The 15,151-nt window shown below is 55.1% G+C and overlaps 1 protein-coding gene across 2 annotated transcripts in view; it reads right to left on the bottom strand.

Annotated features, from left to right (window-relative positions):
* The window catches only part of RNF43 (ring finger protein 43), a 61,222-nt gene that overhangs the window by 2,109 nt on the left and 43,962 nt on the right, over positions 1–15,151 (bottom strand). For both annotated transcript variants that reach the window (XM_030881706.2, XM_060290121.1), the window contains 7 exons: positions 13,509–13,631; positions 7,020–7,094; positions 6,780–6,911; positions 6,088–6,192; positions 4,539–4,700; positions 3,930–4,032; positions 1,557–2,912 (listed from right to left, as the gene is read on the bottom strand). In XM_030881706.2, coding sequence (XP_030737566.1) covers positions 1,557–2,912; positions 3,930–4,032; positions 4,539–4,700; positions 6,088–6,192; positions 6,780–6,911; positions 7,020–7,094; positions 13,509–13,631 — 2,056 coding nt within the window. The remainder of the gene's footprint in view (positions 1–1,556; positions 2,913–3,929; positions 4,033–4,538; positions 4,701–6,087; positions 6,193–6,779; positions 6,912–7,019; positions 7,095–13,508; positions 13,632–15,151) is intronic.

Here is a 15,151-nt window from a genome sequence, read left to right as displayed (position 1 = left end):
CTGGTACTAGGGCCTTGAAGGCCAAACCAGGTTGGATTTTTCTTTACTCTGAACAAAACAGAACATCTGAAGATTTCTAGAGAGTTTGTTTGAGGAGGATGACCCCGGCAGCAGAATGGAGGGTAGGCGAGCAGGATCACAGTGTTGCGTGGCACTACAGGACACGACACTGATGTGCAGGGCTCGGCCTTCACGGCCCTGTGAGAGGGAAGGGAGGAGCCAGGGGGCTCCCGCCCCGACCTTTAGGCTGCACCTAAGACGTGGACAGGCGCCAGCAGTACTGGAGGAGAATATGGTAAAGCTAGCAGAGACATGGTTAACAGAACCTGGCGTGGATTAGATCTGAAGAGCAGGGGAAAGGGAGGCACTGAAACCAGTTACGAGTTTGAGAGAGAGAGGGGAGGTAGTGGTCTGCCACCGGCAGCACTGAAAGTATACACATGACAGGATTCAAAAGGCACCATCAAACACATGGCCAAATCTGCATTACGTGGCCCTGTGGAAGCAATTGTTTTCTGTACTATAACAGCTTGCATGCCTATCTCTCCACAGACCTGGGTCTCCTGGTTGACAAGTTCCACGTCCTCAGAGCCTGGAACCTAGCACATAGCAAGCACACAACGCAGAAAGAAAAATGGAAGGAAGAAATGAATGGACGGATGATAGCAGCTCTCAGGTCCTGCCTGTAGGATTCCTAGACCCCGAAGTCTTATATTTCAGGACCTTTGAGGGCAGAGGGGTCCTCCTAGTGATGGCTGTAGGCAAAGAGCTGTGTCATCCACACAATGGGAAAAGATGGGGGAGAGTAGGGGTTGGGGGATCCGGAAGAGGAAGAGGAGAATTTGAGCAAATAAATACCCAGCTAAAGTCAAGGATTTACATTATCACCATTGGCTACAATACAGTAATAGGGATGCACTGAGTTCCCAAGAAAATGAAGTCAGTCTTATTAACAAAGACGCATAGAAGGGAAAGCCCCAGTAGTTCTTTTCCCCGGGGGAAAGGAGAGAACCACAGGGCTGCTAGGAACCACCTGTGATCGCTCTCCTTTTTTTTTTTTTTTTTTGCATCATTCACATAGCTCTTCTCATATAACCCAGAATTATGGTTATCTGTAGTTATTTCTCCCGTAAGATCTCATATGGCCTGGGATTACGGTTTTCAGTAACTATTCGTCCACACTCTCCTCAAGAGCAAGGAACAGTTCTTGGCCTTCTTTGTATTTACAGCTAATACTGAGCTATAGGCTCAGCTGTACCAATTTTTAAAATACTGAAACACTCACGATTGAGCTGCTGCCCCGAGCCGCCCCAAGTACTTTCTGCTGTCTCAGCCACACTGGTACCTCACCGGAGACCTCCGGAGGATCTGGCGACTAAAGGATTAACACCTGGCAGAGCCAGCATCCTACGCTATGCCAGCTGTCCACTATTTTGAATGTCACCCCTGTTGGACCCTCCTCAGCTTCCATCAACCCTCTGCATGACTTGACCCGTTCTGCCATACCCAACTCTAGTCTCCTGTCCCCGCCAGACCCATTTCCCCTGAAAACTCACCAGGCTGGGCTGGCAGCACCTGGCAGTGTGGGTAAGGGCATGGCCTACCCTCTGGGGCGCCAGAACTCCATTCGGAAGGCCCCTCCCCAGATGGGTATGGTCCTAGGGGCTGGCGTGTAGTCAGACACAACCACACCGGCTGTGAACTTGGGTAAGTAGGGCCTGGGGTTTCTGGTAGCAGCCTCCTGTCCAGGCCCGGAGGTCCGAAGATCAATGGGTGGGCCTCTGGGGACCAAGGATATGCCAGGTTGGGGCCATAATGGGGAAGAATCTGGCACACTCGGTGTGCGGCCAAGTCCTGGGGTCGAGAGGCTGGGGAGGGCTCTGAGGGACTCCCCCGCCGTTTCCTCTGTGTGTGTCGCACAGGGAGGCTGGATTTCTGCAAGTGGAAGAGGCTGCTGGGACCAGGGCTGGGGCTGGCGGCGTCCGCTGGCCCAGGGGCTGGCTCGGTGAGGGCCCTGGGCCGTTGCGGGCTGGGGAGCTGTCCTGACGGGGCTGCTGGGCTGGGGCTGGCTGCTTGCGGATCGGGTGAAGGCAGCTCTGGCTGGAGTTGTGTCCGAGGAATGGCAGGCCTGGACGGCGGGACTCCAGTTTCTGGGCCAGACTTCCTGCCGTGCCACTGGAAACGCTTTTTGTAGTGGCGGTGCCGGTGGCGGTGGTAGTGGACATGGCTGGAAACCTGGGTTTCCCCTGTGGGCACCACCGAGTCCAAAGAACGGGGCCGAGAGGTCATGCTAGGCTGAGCCTCCTCCCGCCGGCGCTCCCCTTCAGGGCTGTAGTACACCAGGGGGTCAAAGTCACTGCTCAGGGAGCTGCGGAAGGTAGAACTGCTGCCGTGGATGCCCTGCAGGCTGATGTCCGTGCAGTTGACCACTGAGTCACTCGAAGAGCCGTGACAGGGCCCTGAACTGGAGTCACTGGCTGGCCCGTCTGCCAGGTAGCCACTGCGTTCTGTGCAGTAGCTTTCTCCAGACCCGCTGCTGTCGTGAGGCCTGGCCCGGCGTGGGGGCATGGGGCAGGTGGCAGGGTGCTGCAAAGTGCACCGCAGGTGGCTCAGCCCCCAGCCCTGCGCAGAGGGGCTCTGGGCCACTGCCAGGCGCTGTGGTTCGCCTGGAGCCCGGGGATGTGCGCCTCTGGGGAGGCGGTGGTGCCGAGGGCCCACGCCTGGCTCCTGGGATGGTAGGAAGGGACCAGGCCGTGTGGGCCGAGCCGCTGCGCTCCGGGAAGGGCCCGACAGGTAGGCAGCAGGCAGGTGGTAGTGGGCATGGCCGGGATGCTGGCGAATGAGGTGGAGTCTTCGGCCTGGTTCTTGGTAAGATCTAGACGGTCCCAGGGACTGAGAAAGGGAATCTCCCTCTGGAAGAGAGAACCAAGAGCACAAGTGTTTGACTCCACAAACGGAAGGAGGGTACATTCAGAAAAGCGTGGCTGTAATGTTCTTATTGAGCCTGCATCGCCCGCAAGCTCCGTCAGAGTTTGGACGACCAAGGACACTCCTAACCTGCCTGTGCCCGGGGATGCCCTTGCTCCCTCCAGCCAGTTGTCTCCTTGGGAGTTCCACTGTGCATGGCAAGCCCTGCTCCTCCCATTAGCCCTTTGGGGACTTGCACCCAGGGCCACTGCTAGCCCACACTGCACCTTTGGGTGAATTAGAAAAAGGCTCTCTTTCCTCAAGATACTTCACTTTCATCTTTTAGAAGATTGTCATAATATCCTGGTTTTGTTCGAACAGGATACTTTATTGCCAGAAAAGTAGAATAATAAATATACAAATCTTGGAATTCCCAGGTGGCACAGTGGTTAAGAATCCACCTGACAATGCGGGGGACACGGGTTCGAGCCCTGGTCTGGGAAGATCCCACATACCGGGGAGCAACTAAGCCCGTGCGCCACAACTACTGAGCCTGTGCTCTAGAGCCCGGGAGCCAGAACTACTGAGCCCACGTGCCACAACTACTGAAGCCCGTGCACCTAGAGCCTGTGCTCCGCAACAAGAGAAGCCACCGCAATGAGAAACCCACGCACCGCAACGAGAAGCCCGCGCACCGCAATGAAGAGTAGCTCCCACTCACCACAACTACAGAAAAGCCCGCGCACAGCAACGGAGACCCAACGCAGCCAAAAATAAATAAACAAACAAACAAATCAGTCAGATTTAAAATCAACAAAGTTGTCATGAAAATACATCATAAAGATGACTGCAATGGAATGGCCGCCCCCTCAGATGAGGCCCCTTCGAGCAGTGCACAGCTTAAAGAACAACTGAGGCAGTCCTGCCTTCTCCTCAGCTTCGAGGCAAAACACTCGCCCAGAGGGAAGCCCCTTCTAGGCCCATCTGCCTGCGCACAGGGGAGTCTTTGGCCCACCTCCTACCTACGATGTTGAACATGCAGAGGGGGCAGGTGCGGTGCTGGTGCAGCCAGGGGTCCACACAGGTACGATGGAACTCATGGAGGCAGGAAATGACCCGTAGCTCCTGGAGAAAACAAGGGGTCTGAACCAGAGTTGTCTGTGGCTACAGCCATGGCCAGGACGCGGGGCATTCCCGACTCCCTCTGGCCTCTCCTGACTGCCGCCATCTGCTTTCAAAGACCTCACGGTAGGACAGAAATGGTATGGGCTTTGATATCAAGTAGACCTGGTTTTTGCCACTTAGCTGCACGACCTTGGGCAAGTTTCTTAACAGACAGTTTTCTGCTGTAAAATGAGGCTAAAAGACTAATCTACCCCCACCCCTCACTGTCACGAGGCTGAAACGAGACGATGCCTGTAAAGCAGCCACTGCAGGGCCCGCCGCGTGGTACACACTCAACCAGCAGTAGTTCTCTTTCCCTGGAAAGCCAGGAAAATAACCAAACCTCAGGGCTGTCTGTGCACCTAGATGCAGCTCGAGCACTCACACCAGCCTTAAGCGCTTCCTCCCCCAAGCTCCAGCCTCCCTCCCCAGCCTGGTCATGGAGGTGAGCCATGGCCCTGCCTTACCTGGCCCTCCGAGAACTCCTCCAGGCAGATGGCGCACACAGGGGCTGAACTGCAGCTGCTACCTGAGTCTGGCCACTCGGCCCGGGCCCTCCTGCAGCCGGGCTGGTACCTCCTGGTGGCCAGCTGGCTGATGGCCCAGGCTGTTCGCTGCTGAAGGGGATCCTGGGAAGAGGGGTGGGGCCAGAATGGGGCAGGGGCTCCTCTTCCCTCAGCCCTGGACTCCAGCTTGTACTCGGTTCCCGGCCACCCAGTTAGATCCCGTGACCGCTGGACCACTCCGAGGCGTTTGTATCCTCGGAGTTCCTACGTGGCTCTGCCCAGCAGGCTAAGCCCCCCCATCCCATTCCCCACTCCTACTATTGATTTTCCTTCCCTCGATGACCCGTGAGAGCAACTTTTTATCCAACTGCCTGCTTGACGTCTCAACTTGGATATCTGACAGGCACGTCCAACTTGACAGGCCCCACGCTGAACTCCTAATCCCATGAACCGCCCAACCACACACCTGTCCTCCCGCAGTCTTCCCCACCTCAGTAAAGGGAATTCCGTTCTTTTCATTGCTCAGGCCAAAAATCTTGTTGCCATTCTTGACCATTCTCTTGCACTCCGTGATCAGTCCATTAGAAACCTGTCAGCTTTGCCTTCAAAGTGTATGGAGGGTCTAACTAATGCTCACCACTTCCACTGCTACCTCCCTACTCCAAGCTGCCACTACTGTCCCCTGGAGTCCTGTAATAGCCTCGGAGCTGGTTTCTCACCACAGATCAGGTGAGGTCAGATCATGGCTCTCCTTCCGCTCAAAACCCTCCCGTGAGTGAAAAAAAAATCCTGACAACGGCCTTAACAGTCCAATACCACTGGGCCCCATGAACTCTCTGTCCCCACCTGCTGCTCTGCCCTCTCACTCACTGGATTCCAGCCACAGGACCGTCTTGCTGTTCCTCAGACATAACGGGCACACTTCTGCCTCAAGGCCTTGTCATTTCCTGTTTTCTCGCCTCAATCACTTTCTCCCCAGGTATCTGCACAGATCACCCCCTCACCTGTTGAGGGTCTTACCTGTAATGTCATCCTCTCAATGAGGCCTTCCCTGGCCTTGCTTTTAAAAATTAACCCTGTCCCCTTTCCATTCCCTCCCCTTTTCTATTTTATTTTCCTCCCTGGCACACACCACCGTCTAAATTATTGCGTATTTTACTTATTCATTTACTTACATTTTACTTATTTATTTACTCATTCATTTTACCTAGAATGAAAGTTCCCCGAGGGGAGGAATCTTTTGTCTTTTTGTTCACTGCACTATCCCCAACGCCTGGAACAGTGTCTGGCACAGAACAGGTGCTCACTCTATTTGGTGAATGAATGAACAAATGAGGACTCTTGTGGAGAGAGGCTGCTGGAAATCAACAAAGTCATTTGCCGGGGGATTTAGGTGTAAACTGTTTCACAGGCGTAAGGGCACCTTCTTTCCTCACTTTGTCCTTCCTGCTCCCCACCTTCCCCCACACGTGCACTCGCCCACCTCCACCAGGGAGCCCACCCGCCTCACCGGTCTGCTGTGACGGGGGCGGCACCGGATGCGCAGCACCGAGGCCAGGATGACCACAAAGATGGTGCCCACCACCGTCAGGAGGATCCACACGTCATAATCTGGCTGGGGGAGCGAGCAGAGATGGAAAGGGTCACGCTTCTGGAAGGAGCCCAGGAGACACACAGAGAACTGGAGGGCCCCTTGAGTCTTCCAGCAGAGGGGATGAGGTTGCAGGTGGGCTTAGGTGGTCCCTCTCTGCCCACGGGCACTCCTCCAAATGTCTGCTGTGAGAGGTACTATCTCGAGACCCATGTGCTTGGGAAAAAGGGGACAGGGACCCCTCTACAAGGTGGAAGCTACCCAGTGAGCATCCGGCTGAGCTTCCCAGTCGATGGAGAAATACCAGCCAGGATTCAGGGGGCCTGGGGACGAGGGTTTCATTCTGGCTCTGCTACTCTGTGCCATGAAACCACGATGCTGAAAAACAACTTTAGAGCTCAGCTGACCCAATCTGTTCATTCTGCAGATGAAGCTCAGAGAGGGGAAGAAACTTGCCTAGAGGTGCACAGCTGGTGGAAAGAGTTGCGCTAGAGGGTTTCCAAGGTTTCTTTAGCTCCAGGAGTCTAAGGGCTTTTGGTGAGAGTCACCGCAGGAAAAATTGCGGGTGACAGCAGGTGCTGGGGCCGGGGCTGGAGACCTGGCGTGCTTACCGACGTCGTGGGCTTCTTCAGCTCAATCCTAACGTGGGCCTTTCGGTTCTTATACACAAACTCCATCAGCTTCTCGGCATCATTACCCCAGATCAACACCACTGGCCACGTCAGCCCCAGGGGCTGCTGCAGCTGCAGGAGGGAAAGTGCCCACAAGGGTGGCTGTGTCCTGACTTCTTCCCCGGCACATTTCTCTTCCTTCGTCCAGCCCCCTCCTCAAACACCCCACGTCCCGGGTACCTGTTCAGCAGCAGCTCGATCCTCCGTGATGTCAAAGAGGACGGCGCTGGCTCCCCGCTCCCCCGCCATCCGGGCCTGCAGAGACACACAGCAGAGGTCCCGCAGGGGTCAGACACACAGCCCATCCACGCCCCGGCCTCGCCCCGGCCTCGCCCCCTCACGTGCCTTCCTAGGATTTTGCACACACCACACCTCTGTACACTCCCACATATAACACATGCAAGGGGTCGGTGGGGTTAGGATCCCCTGCCCCGCCCCAAGCTCACCCAGGTCCACTGCCTTCCAGGACAACATTCAGTCCTTCCTTTCGTAATGGAACAAACCCCTAACAGGGTTTAGTAGGTGCCAGGGGCTGGACTAGGCTCTAGGCCTAAGGACAAATAAGACACAGCCCCTGCCGTCAGGGTGCCTCCAGTCCGCCTTCACGAAGAAGTGTGAGAACCGAGAGCAGGGAGCGACCAGCAGCCCCCAGGGCCTGGGGGTGTGTGGTGACCAGTCCCCAGTACAGAGAGGTGGACAGCTCCTCCAGAACAGAACTGGGCTTTCCAGGGTCCAGCCCTGCCTGACAAGAGGAGCCTGCAGAGCATCCCGTCCCCCACCTCGGGCCAAGTTCCTGGATCCTGGGACACTGCTCTCTCCCAAGGCGCCTATGACAGCCCCAGGCTCAGCCCGTCTCACGGCTCTCTCTCCCTGCCACACTCTAGTCTGCAACTCTTTCTCTGGCTCCTATTCAAGGACCTACTGGAGTCCCTGTCTGGTGCTTTATCCCTTCACCCCCTCCCTGAGGGTGGCAGTAGAGACTCGGGTTGGGAGGGACCCGAGGGGCTGTTCCCACAAGGACACAAGTGTGCGCACGTGCACATGCACATGCACATGCGTGCTCGCCAAGGCTCTGAGAGGATCTAGCCAACCAGGCAAAGCAGAGGGCAGAGCCACAGAGAGAACACAAAGCAGGAACCTGGGGGCTCTGGGTGTGGGGTAAGACCAGGGAGATAAGAGCTGAGGGGGCGGTGGAGGCACGAGGGCAAAGGACCGACAGACAGACCCTGCTCCGGCCTCACTGTCGCCTCTCTCCCGGGCGCCAGCGCTCTCCAGCGCTCCTCCCTAGGGCAAAGGCTCACCTTGCGAAGGCATCAGGCTGGGATCTCAGGCCCCTGGGGCCTGCTGATCCTTTCCGGCCTTCCTGCAGGCACTGAAGGAGTTAACCCTTCCGCAAGTAGTGCAGTCAGGAAGAGGAGCCGGGGCTGGGGCTCACACTCCAGCGCTTTGATCTCTGCTTCCCTTCCCGGTGAGAGCCTGTTGGGGCAGGTCTCCTGCCAGGCAGGCCAGGGGAGCGGCTGGCCTCCCGCTCCCTGATCCCTGCTCCCCAGGCGGCCGCAGAGGCCAGAGGGCCCCTCAGAACAGGCAGCCTGCAGGCAGGAGAGCCCCGGGAGGGTGGTGGAGACGCTCAAGCGGGGCCTCTTCGGCCAGGAGGGTACCTTCCCTCTTCCCTCCCTCCTTCCCTGAGGAGCTGGGCTAGGCCCTCTCTCTACCAGCACCCAGGCCCAGCCCAGGCCCAGGCTCGCCAGGCTAATTGACTGGAAATTCACAGGACTGGAGAATGGAACTGCTGAAGAAATGGAGAGGTCACAGCCTCCATCCTCCTCTAGCCTGCTTGTTCCCAGGAAGTCTCCCCCGCCCAGGCGACCCCAGGCAAAAAGAAGCTGTCCAGTCTTCAGAGCCCTCCAAACCAGGGCATGGGAGCAGCCCTAGGGGAAAGGGAGAAGGACTCCTTCTGCTAATCTCATAGTCCATGACTTAACCAAGGGGTGGGGAGGTCACCCGAGTAGTCACAGAACTGAGACTCCTGGATCCTCAGTGCTACTAGGGCCTTGTGTTTCTCATCCCCAGAAAGAGACCCTGAACCCAGCCCAGCCTGGAAGAGCAGGAGGGAAGGGCAGAGACTTCCTTCTCTGGAGATGTTCTTACTTCCCTACCCCTCTCCTTTTGAAGGGTTGGGGTAGGAACGGTGGAAAGTAATTACCCTGACGTTCAAACACCCCAGCCGGTTACAGCCCATAATTACAAAGTTGTAAAAGTGATCAAAGAGAGAGGGTTGGCCAACAGGGGAAACAAACAGGCCTTTCAGACAGTGGGTGCCTGTGTTCAGAGTTCTAGGACTCAAAAAGCAAGATTTGGGGCCCGATGGCAGCCCACTCAGGGGCTACCCATGCTGCCCTGCAGTCCGCCCGCACCCAAGCAAGAGGGAGGGAGGGAGAGAGAGAAGCACTTCTTCCAGACCAGAACCTGGAAGACAGAGAGGACGGGCAGGCCCTCCAGACAGGAAGAGTGGGCTTTAGAAAGACAACCCAGAGACCTCTTTGGGAGCTGCAAAGATTCAGCCAGCCCTCTAAGAGCAGCGCGCAGGCTGCCCGTGGCCTTTAGCAGTGGAAGCCAATACGTTCCAGGACTTCTGCACTTCCCTGCACCTTAGATTTTCCTCTCCAGACACAGTGACAGTCACTGTGTATCTCCTCCTCATCAAAGGTTGACTGAGCACCCACTGTGCTCAGGGCACCAAGCCAGGGAAGGCCAAGCCCTCCAGAACAACTCATAATCTAGCTGTGGAGACAAAGCATATACGTACGATTATAATGCTGATAACAACATTCTCGAGTACAAATGAATGAAGCAGACCAGTCGTTTCCAAACCCTTCTTTTCACTGCAGAAAGCCCTTCCCTCCATTGTGCCCCCCACAATACACACACGCGCGCGCACACACACACACACACGCACACACACGCGCACACACACACAGACTGACACAAATCGTCAATACAAAACATATAAAAGCGAGCTGAGGTTGAGGGTGGGATTAGGGGTAAGAAGGACCCTTGGCTTCCCCCCAACCCCAGCCCCTGCCAAGGCACCTCCATGAAACCTGGTGTGAAAAGCACGGCCAGAGACCCTGGCAGCACGCCAGGAGGGAAGCCAAGCTCCCAGTAGCCCAGCTGGGCTGAGCCAGTTAGGAAAGATTCAATACAAGAGGTGGGATTCACCTAGGCTTGAAAGCAAGGGGAGGAGGAAGTAGAGGGGATATAACCGTTATTGAGACCCACTCTGCCCAGACTGTTTAGGTTTGAGTACTAAATCTGCCATCAACCATTAGCTGTGAGACTTTGGGCAAGTCACTTAACTGCTCTGTGCCACAGTTTTCCTTTCTGTAAACTAGGGCTAATAACAGGACCTACTTCACAGGGTTGTTCTGAGGACTATATAAGTTACTCCACGTAAAGCCTTATAATATGCGCCTGGCACATAGTAAGTATTCCTTAAGTATTTATTTACTTATTTGTATCTGTCATTAGGCCACTCTTAAGTATTAGTTATCATCATATCAGCTATCGCCATGTGCTTTGCGTACATGATTTCATTTACTCCTCACAACAACTCCATAAGACAGGCATCAGCTCCACTTTTGAATTGAGGAAAAAACAGAGGCTCAGAGAGGCTGAACAACTTGCCCAGGGTCACACAGCTGATAAGCAGTGGAGGCAGAATTCCCACCCAGGACTTCAGCCTTCCAAGTACCTGGTTAGCAGGGAGTGTTCTCTGTGGTAAGAAAGGCAGGCCTTGCACCCAACTTTTTTGCCTCCAGAGCCAGCTCCTTCCACCAGGCAAAAGGCCACTGCTCCAGCCCATGCATGAGGGGCTCAGGGCCTGGGGAATCACAAGGATGGCTGTGGAGTTGCTAATAAAGAAACAGAAACCAATCTGGGTGACTGGGTAGGGGGAGGAAGGTGGTATGCTGACAAGAATGAGAGTCCAGAAGAACTACAGTGAGGGTCAGAGATCAAAAGAGGGAACCATGACAGAAAAAGGCCAACCTTGCTAACTATGAAAGCATAGGATGATGCCAATGACAAGGACAGCAGTGACAGCTGCAGTCATTTATTGAGTGATTGCTGTGCGCTTGGCCTCTGTACTGTCTCCTCAATTCCTCATAACTACTATAAGATATGAGCCCTGTTACTGTTCCCCTTTTACAGATGGGGAAACAGAGGCTCAGAGAGCTGAGCTAAAATGTCCAGGTCACACTGAGGGGCCGTGGAGAAGCCAAGCTCCAGACCTGCGGCTGTCTGGCTCAAGAGCCCCAGTTCCGGGGATGGGGACACCACCGCTGACACTAATTGATTGGCCAGAGCAGAGCTGACTGAGGTCAGTGGTTTTTGAATTTCCTCACCAAAGACCCACCTTTCCCCTATGCCTCCCACAAGCCCTATATTTAAATATGTTTTACCAAGCTAACTGCATTTATTATGCACAATTCATTTTCCTATGAGATAACTTGTATTAACACATTGAACTGATAGAATTCAACCGAAAGCAAAAAAAATGAAGAGTTCAGTTAAGCCTGTGGGAAGTCTAAAATATTGGAAGTAGCCCAAAGACCCACATTACTACCTTCACAGACCTCCTTCGGGCCAGGGGATCCCAGGTAGGAGCTACTTGGTGAGGTCACAGGATGAGAGAGCCGAGGGATACCTTGGACCTGACCCGCGAGAGACCTTGGGGCCAGAGCAGTTCCGCAGAGTGATGCGGGGAGAAGACGGGCGAGGGGAAGCAGGGTGAGTGTGGTGCAGGGGGAGGGGGTGGGCACGGGAAGCTCAGGCAGTGACCTCAGAAAGAAAAAAGGTCACAGGGCAGCAGCCAAGGTGCTTCCTCTGAACTCCTGACGGGTTTTTGACTTTGTGTTTCATTTAGCTCAGGGACTGTTTGGGCACTTGATGTACACTCTTCTCATCCTCACCATGATCACTGGGGTAGGAAATAAAAGTCCCATTTTATGGTAGAGGAAACAAAGGCCCAACAAGGTTAATCAAGTACCTCAAAGAGCACTGACCATGTTCCTTGTCACCCAGTGTCTGTTCACATGGTTCATTTCTCCTACAGGAGAGTGGTCCTCTAGGGGCGAGAAGAAAACCCCTGTGTGGACACAGCCCGGCGGGTTGCCGAGCGCCCACACGCATGTGAAATCATACGCTGCTTCAGAGGGACAGTAGAGCTCTCGGAACTCGTCCTCCTCCATCTGTCTGTCTCCCTCCCCTCTCTCTAACTCATACTTACCTACCTAACACTGGGCACTCATCTACCAAATGAATAAATGAATGACATTTGCCCATATTTTGTCAAGCCATGGAAATGAAATGGTCAGAGGTAGGGTAGCTTCAGCCTAACAAAATGCTGCTGCCAGTAGGACGCTTACCGTCCTGCGGAGACACCACACCCTCCAGCTGCTCAGGTGTGTCCTGGACCCCATCTCCCACCTCCCCAGGGTCCCTTCTGCATCAGCACCAGGCTGGGAGAATATCTTCCCCTATCCGTGGGCACCACATTCCGAGTCCTGCCCGAGTCCCTGCCCCCTGGGGGATCACGTAAGAACCCAGGCTGTTTCCTTGAGACTCATGGCCCAGGAAACAGCTCTCGGGAGGATCACAAATGCCCTGGGCCAGAGTTCAAGGAGCAGGCGCATAGGGCGGGACTGTCACCCTCCTCTTTCACCACCCCTGGGAGCAGGACCCCCACCCCAAGTCTGCCTGACCGTGCCACCCACAATCTAACCACGCTCTGGCTTGGGTCACCATGGGACTCTTTTCACGTATGTTCAGTTTTTCCAGCCAGAATGGGAGGTAACAGAGCGCAGAGGTTAAAAGCTCAGGTTTGAGAAGTGGACAAGGCTCGGTTCAAATCTCAGCTCTGCCCCTTCCTATCTCTGTCAGCCTGGCAAGTTACTTAAGCTTTCTGATCCTCATTTGTCTTATAGGTCAAATAGAGAATAACAATGTCTAGTTTTCCTGATTGTTGTGAAAAGTAAATGAGAATTGATATATAAGAAGTATCTATCCCATGTCCCACCTGGCACATGGTAAGCACAAAGAAAATAGTAACTAATGTTAAAGCAGGGGTCACGAATGCAAACGTTTACAGGCTCTATGAGGTAGCAGGCCAGTGGGGAGCACGGCAAACCAGAAAGCCCTTGACAGTGGGAAGGTGGCAGCTGCGCCGGCTCCAGACAAAGGTGCCCTGAGGAAGTGTGGGGCTGCCGGTCTGCGATCTCGGAGGAAGAGTGTTTTAATGGCCTCTGTTTCCACTCTTCTTGCATGGTGCTCAGTGAATATTTCTGAGAGATGGAAAAGCCCTCCAGCTGACCCCCTCTTTGCTCTGATGCTAGGCAGGGGAAGGGGTGTAGGAATGTCCAGGTGATGGGGGAAGAGCTAGGATGGGGCACGTGCTCTAGATGACAGCCAAAACGTTCTGCTGGCACATGGCCGGTGGGGAGAGGACAGTGGCCTGAATTTCCACGTCTCTCAGACCAGTCATGGGTTATAAAAACCTGAACTGAGCACACCACTCTCAGGAAACAAGCAGACAAAGAGCACAGGACCTCTCGTGGTCCAGAGCTGGGCGCGCAGGGGCTCAGGGTGTGCGGGGGTCAAGTGCGAGTCTACCTTGCTGGCCAGTGACAGGCAGGGGCGGGGGGCCCGCTGGGGGCTCTCCAGCTTGACAATGCTGATGAATCCAGGCTCCAGATTGTCGTCGTCGCTGGCGTTGCACAGGTACAGGGGGTGGGACTGCAGAGAGAGAGGGAGAGACAGGTTAGGGGGCTCTAGGGAGCAGAAGCCACAGCTGGGAGAGCCACGCACGTCCCCACTGGTCTCACAGGTACCTGGCGGGTCTCCTGCTGCCACGAAAGAGGGGGCCTTCTTATCAGATAGCCTCATGGTAAGCCAGGAGCCACCAGCTGTCATTTCAGGGGTGCCAGGGCCAAGGACACATGGAGGTGGGGGCAGATGGGAGCAAGGGGTGTATAAATGAAGAGCCTGCTGCAGAGCCGTTCCAACAAGCCTCAAGCCCTGCTTTTCCAAACTGGTCAGCTGCAAAGGGCTCTTCCCCTGGCCCCAGCCTCTCTCACCTCCTAATTCTGCTCCAGCAACCCCAGGCTGCGAGCCTATATCAGTGGCTTCAGAGTCCTGCTTCCCTCCTCGCTCCCCCAGGGCGCTGCTGGGTGCTGCTGGGGCCTCCTGTCTCCCCGGCAGCTGTTGCCATGGAGATTCCCATCTCTCCTGCGGCTTGGGTCTTCTCACTTGGTGCCATCTTGCTCCTCTCAACAGCCCCCTTTGCTTATCCTGGGATTAAGCAGGGTGCTGATAGGGAGGAGAACTATTTTGGGATGAGGCTTGGCTAAGCTATTGTGCTATTAAGCCTTGAATAGCACAATTCCTAGGAGTCTGTCCTGTCCTCAGCAATGATGCGGCCCGCTCAGCCCACCTGCTCTGAGGGTATGGCAGGTCCAGTCCGAGACCCTGAGCCTCTAGCCCGGCTGGTGCTGAGCAACGACTAAGGGGAAGTGGGCCTTATACATGCTAACAGAGACCAGAGGGCCCCTCCTCAAAGGGATGAGACTGCCCTTCTATACACACTCTTCTCCTTCAGGGTGATCCTAATACGCCCTTGTATCTAATTTTCCTAGAGTCCTGTGACAAAGGATAATCCTATGGGCCAGGGGTTCCCACATGGTGGAAACCCAGTGTATTCTGGCAAGAAAGGGAACCTCCTACTAGGGAGCTGCCCACGATTCCCTGGCTACTGCTGTTAGACTAAAGGACGTCCAGAAAGAACCATCAGAGGAACCAGAGAGAATTTTGAATTTACGAAGATGTTTACGAACATGATAATGTCAATGATGGACTGAAAAGCACAGTCAGGGCTTCCCTGGTGGCGCAGTGGTTACGAATCCGCCTGCCAGGACTTCCCTGGTGGCGCGGTGGTTGAGAATCCGCCTGCCAATGCAGGGGACACGGGTTTGAGCCCTGGTCCGGGAGGATCCCACATGCCACGGAGCAACTGAGCCCGTGCTCCACAACTACTGAAGCCCGCGTGCCTCAACTACTGAGGCCTGCATGCCTGCAGCCCGTGCTCCACAACGGGAGGGGCCACCGCAATGAGAAGCCCGCGTGCACCACAACGCTCCCTGCAACTAGAGAAAGCCTGTGCACAGCAACAAAGACCCGACACAGCCAAATAAAGAAAGAAAGAAAGAAAGAAAGAAAGAAAGAATCCGCCTGCCAACGCAGGGGACACGGGTTCGAGC

This window comes from Globicephala melas, chromosome 20 (genome assembly GCF_963455315.2).
Source record: "Globicephala melas chromosome 20, mGloMel1.2, whole genome shotgun sequence".
In the NCBI taxonomy this organism is placed as follows: Eukaryota; Metazoa; Chordata; class Mammalia; order Artiodactyla; family Delphinidae; genus Globicephala; species Globicephala melas.
The sequence above is the reverse complement of the archived record's forward strand: the minus strand, read 5'-3'. Positions and strand labels throughout refer to the sequence as shown.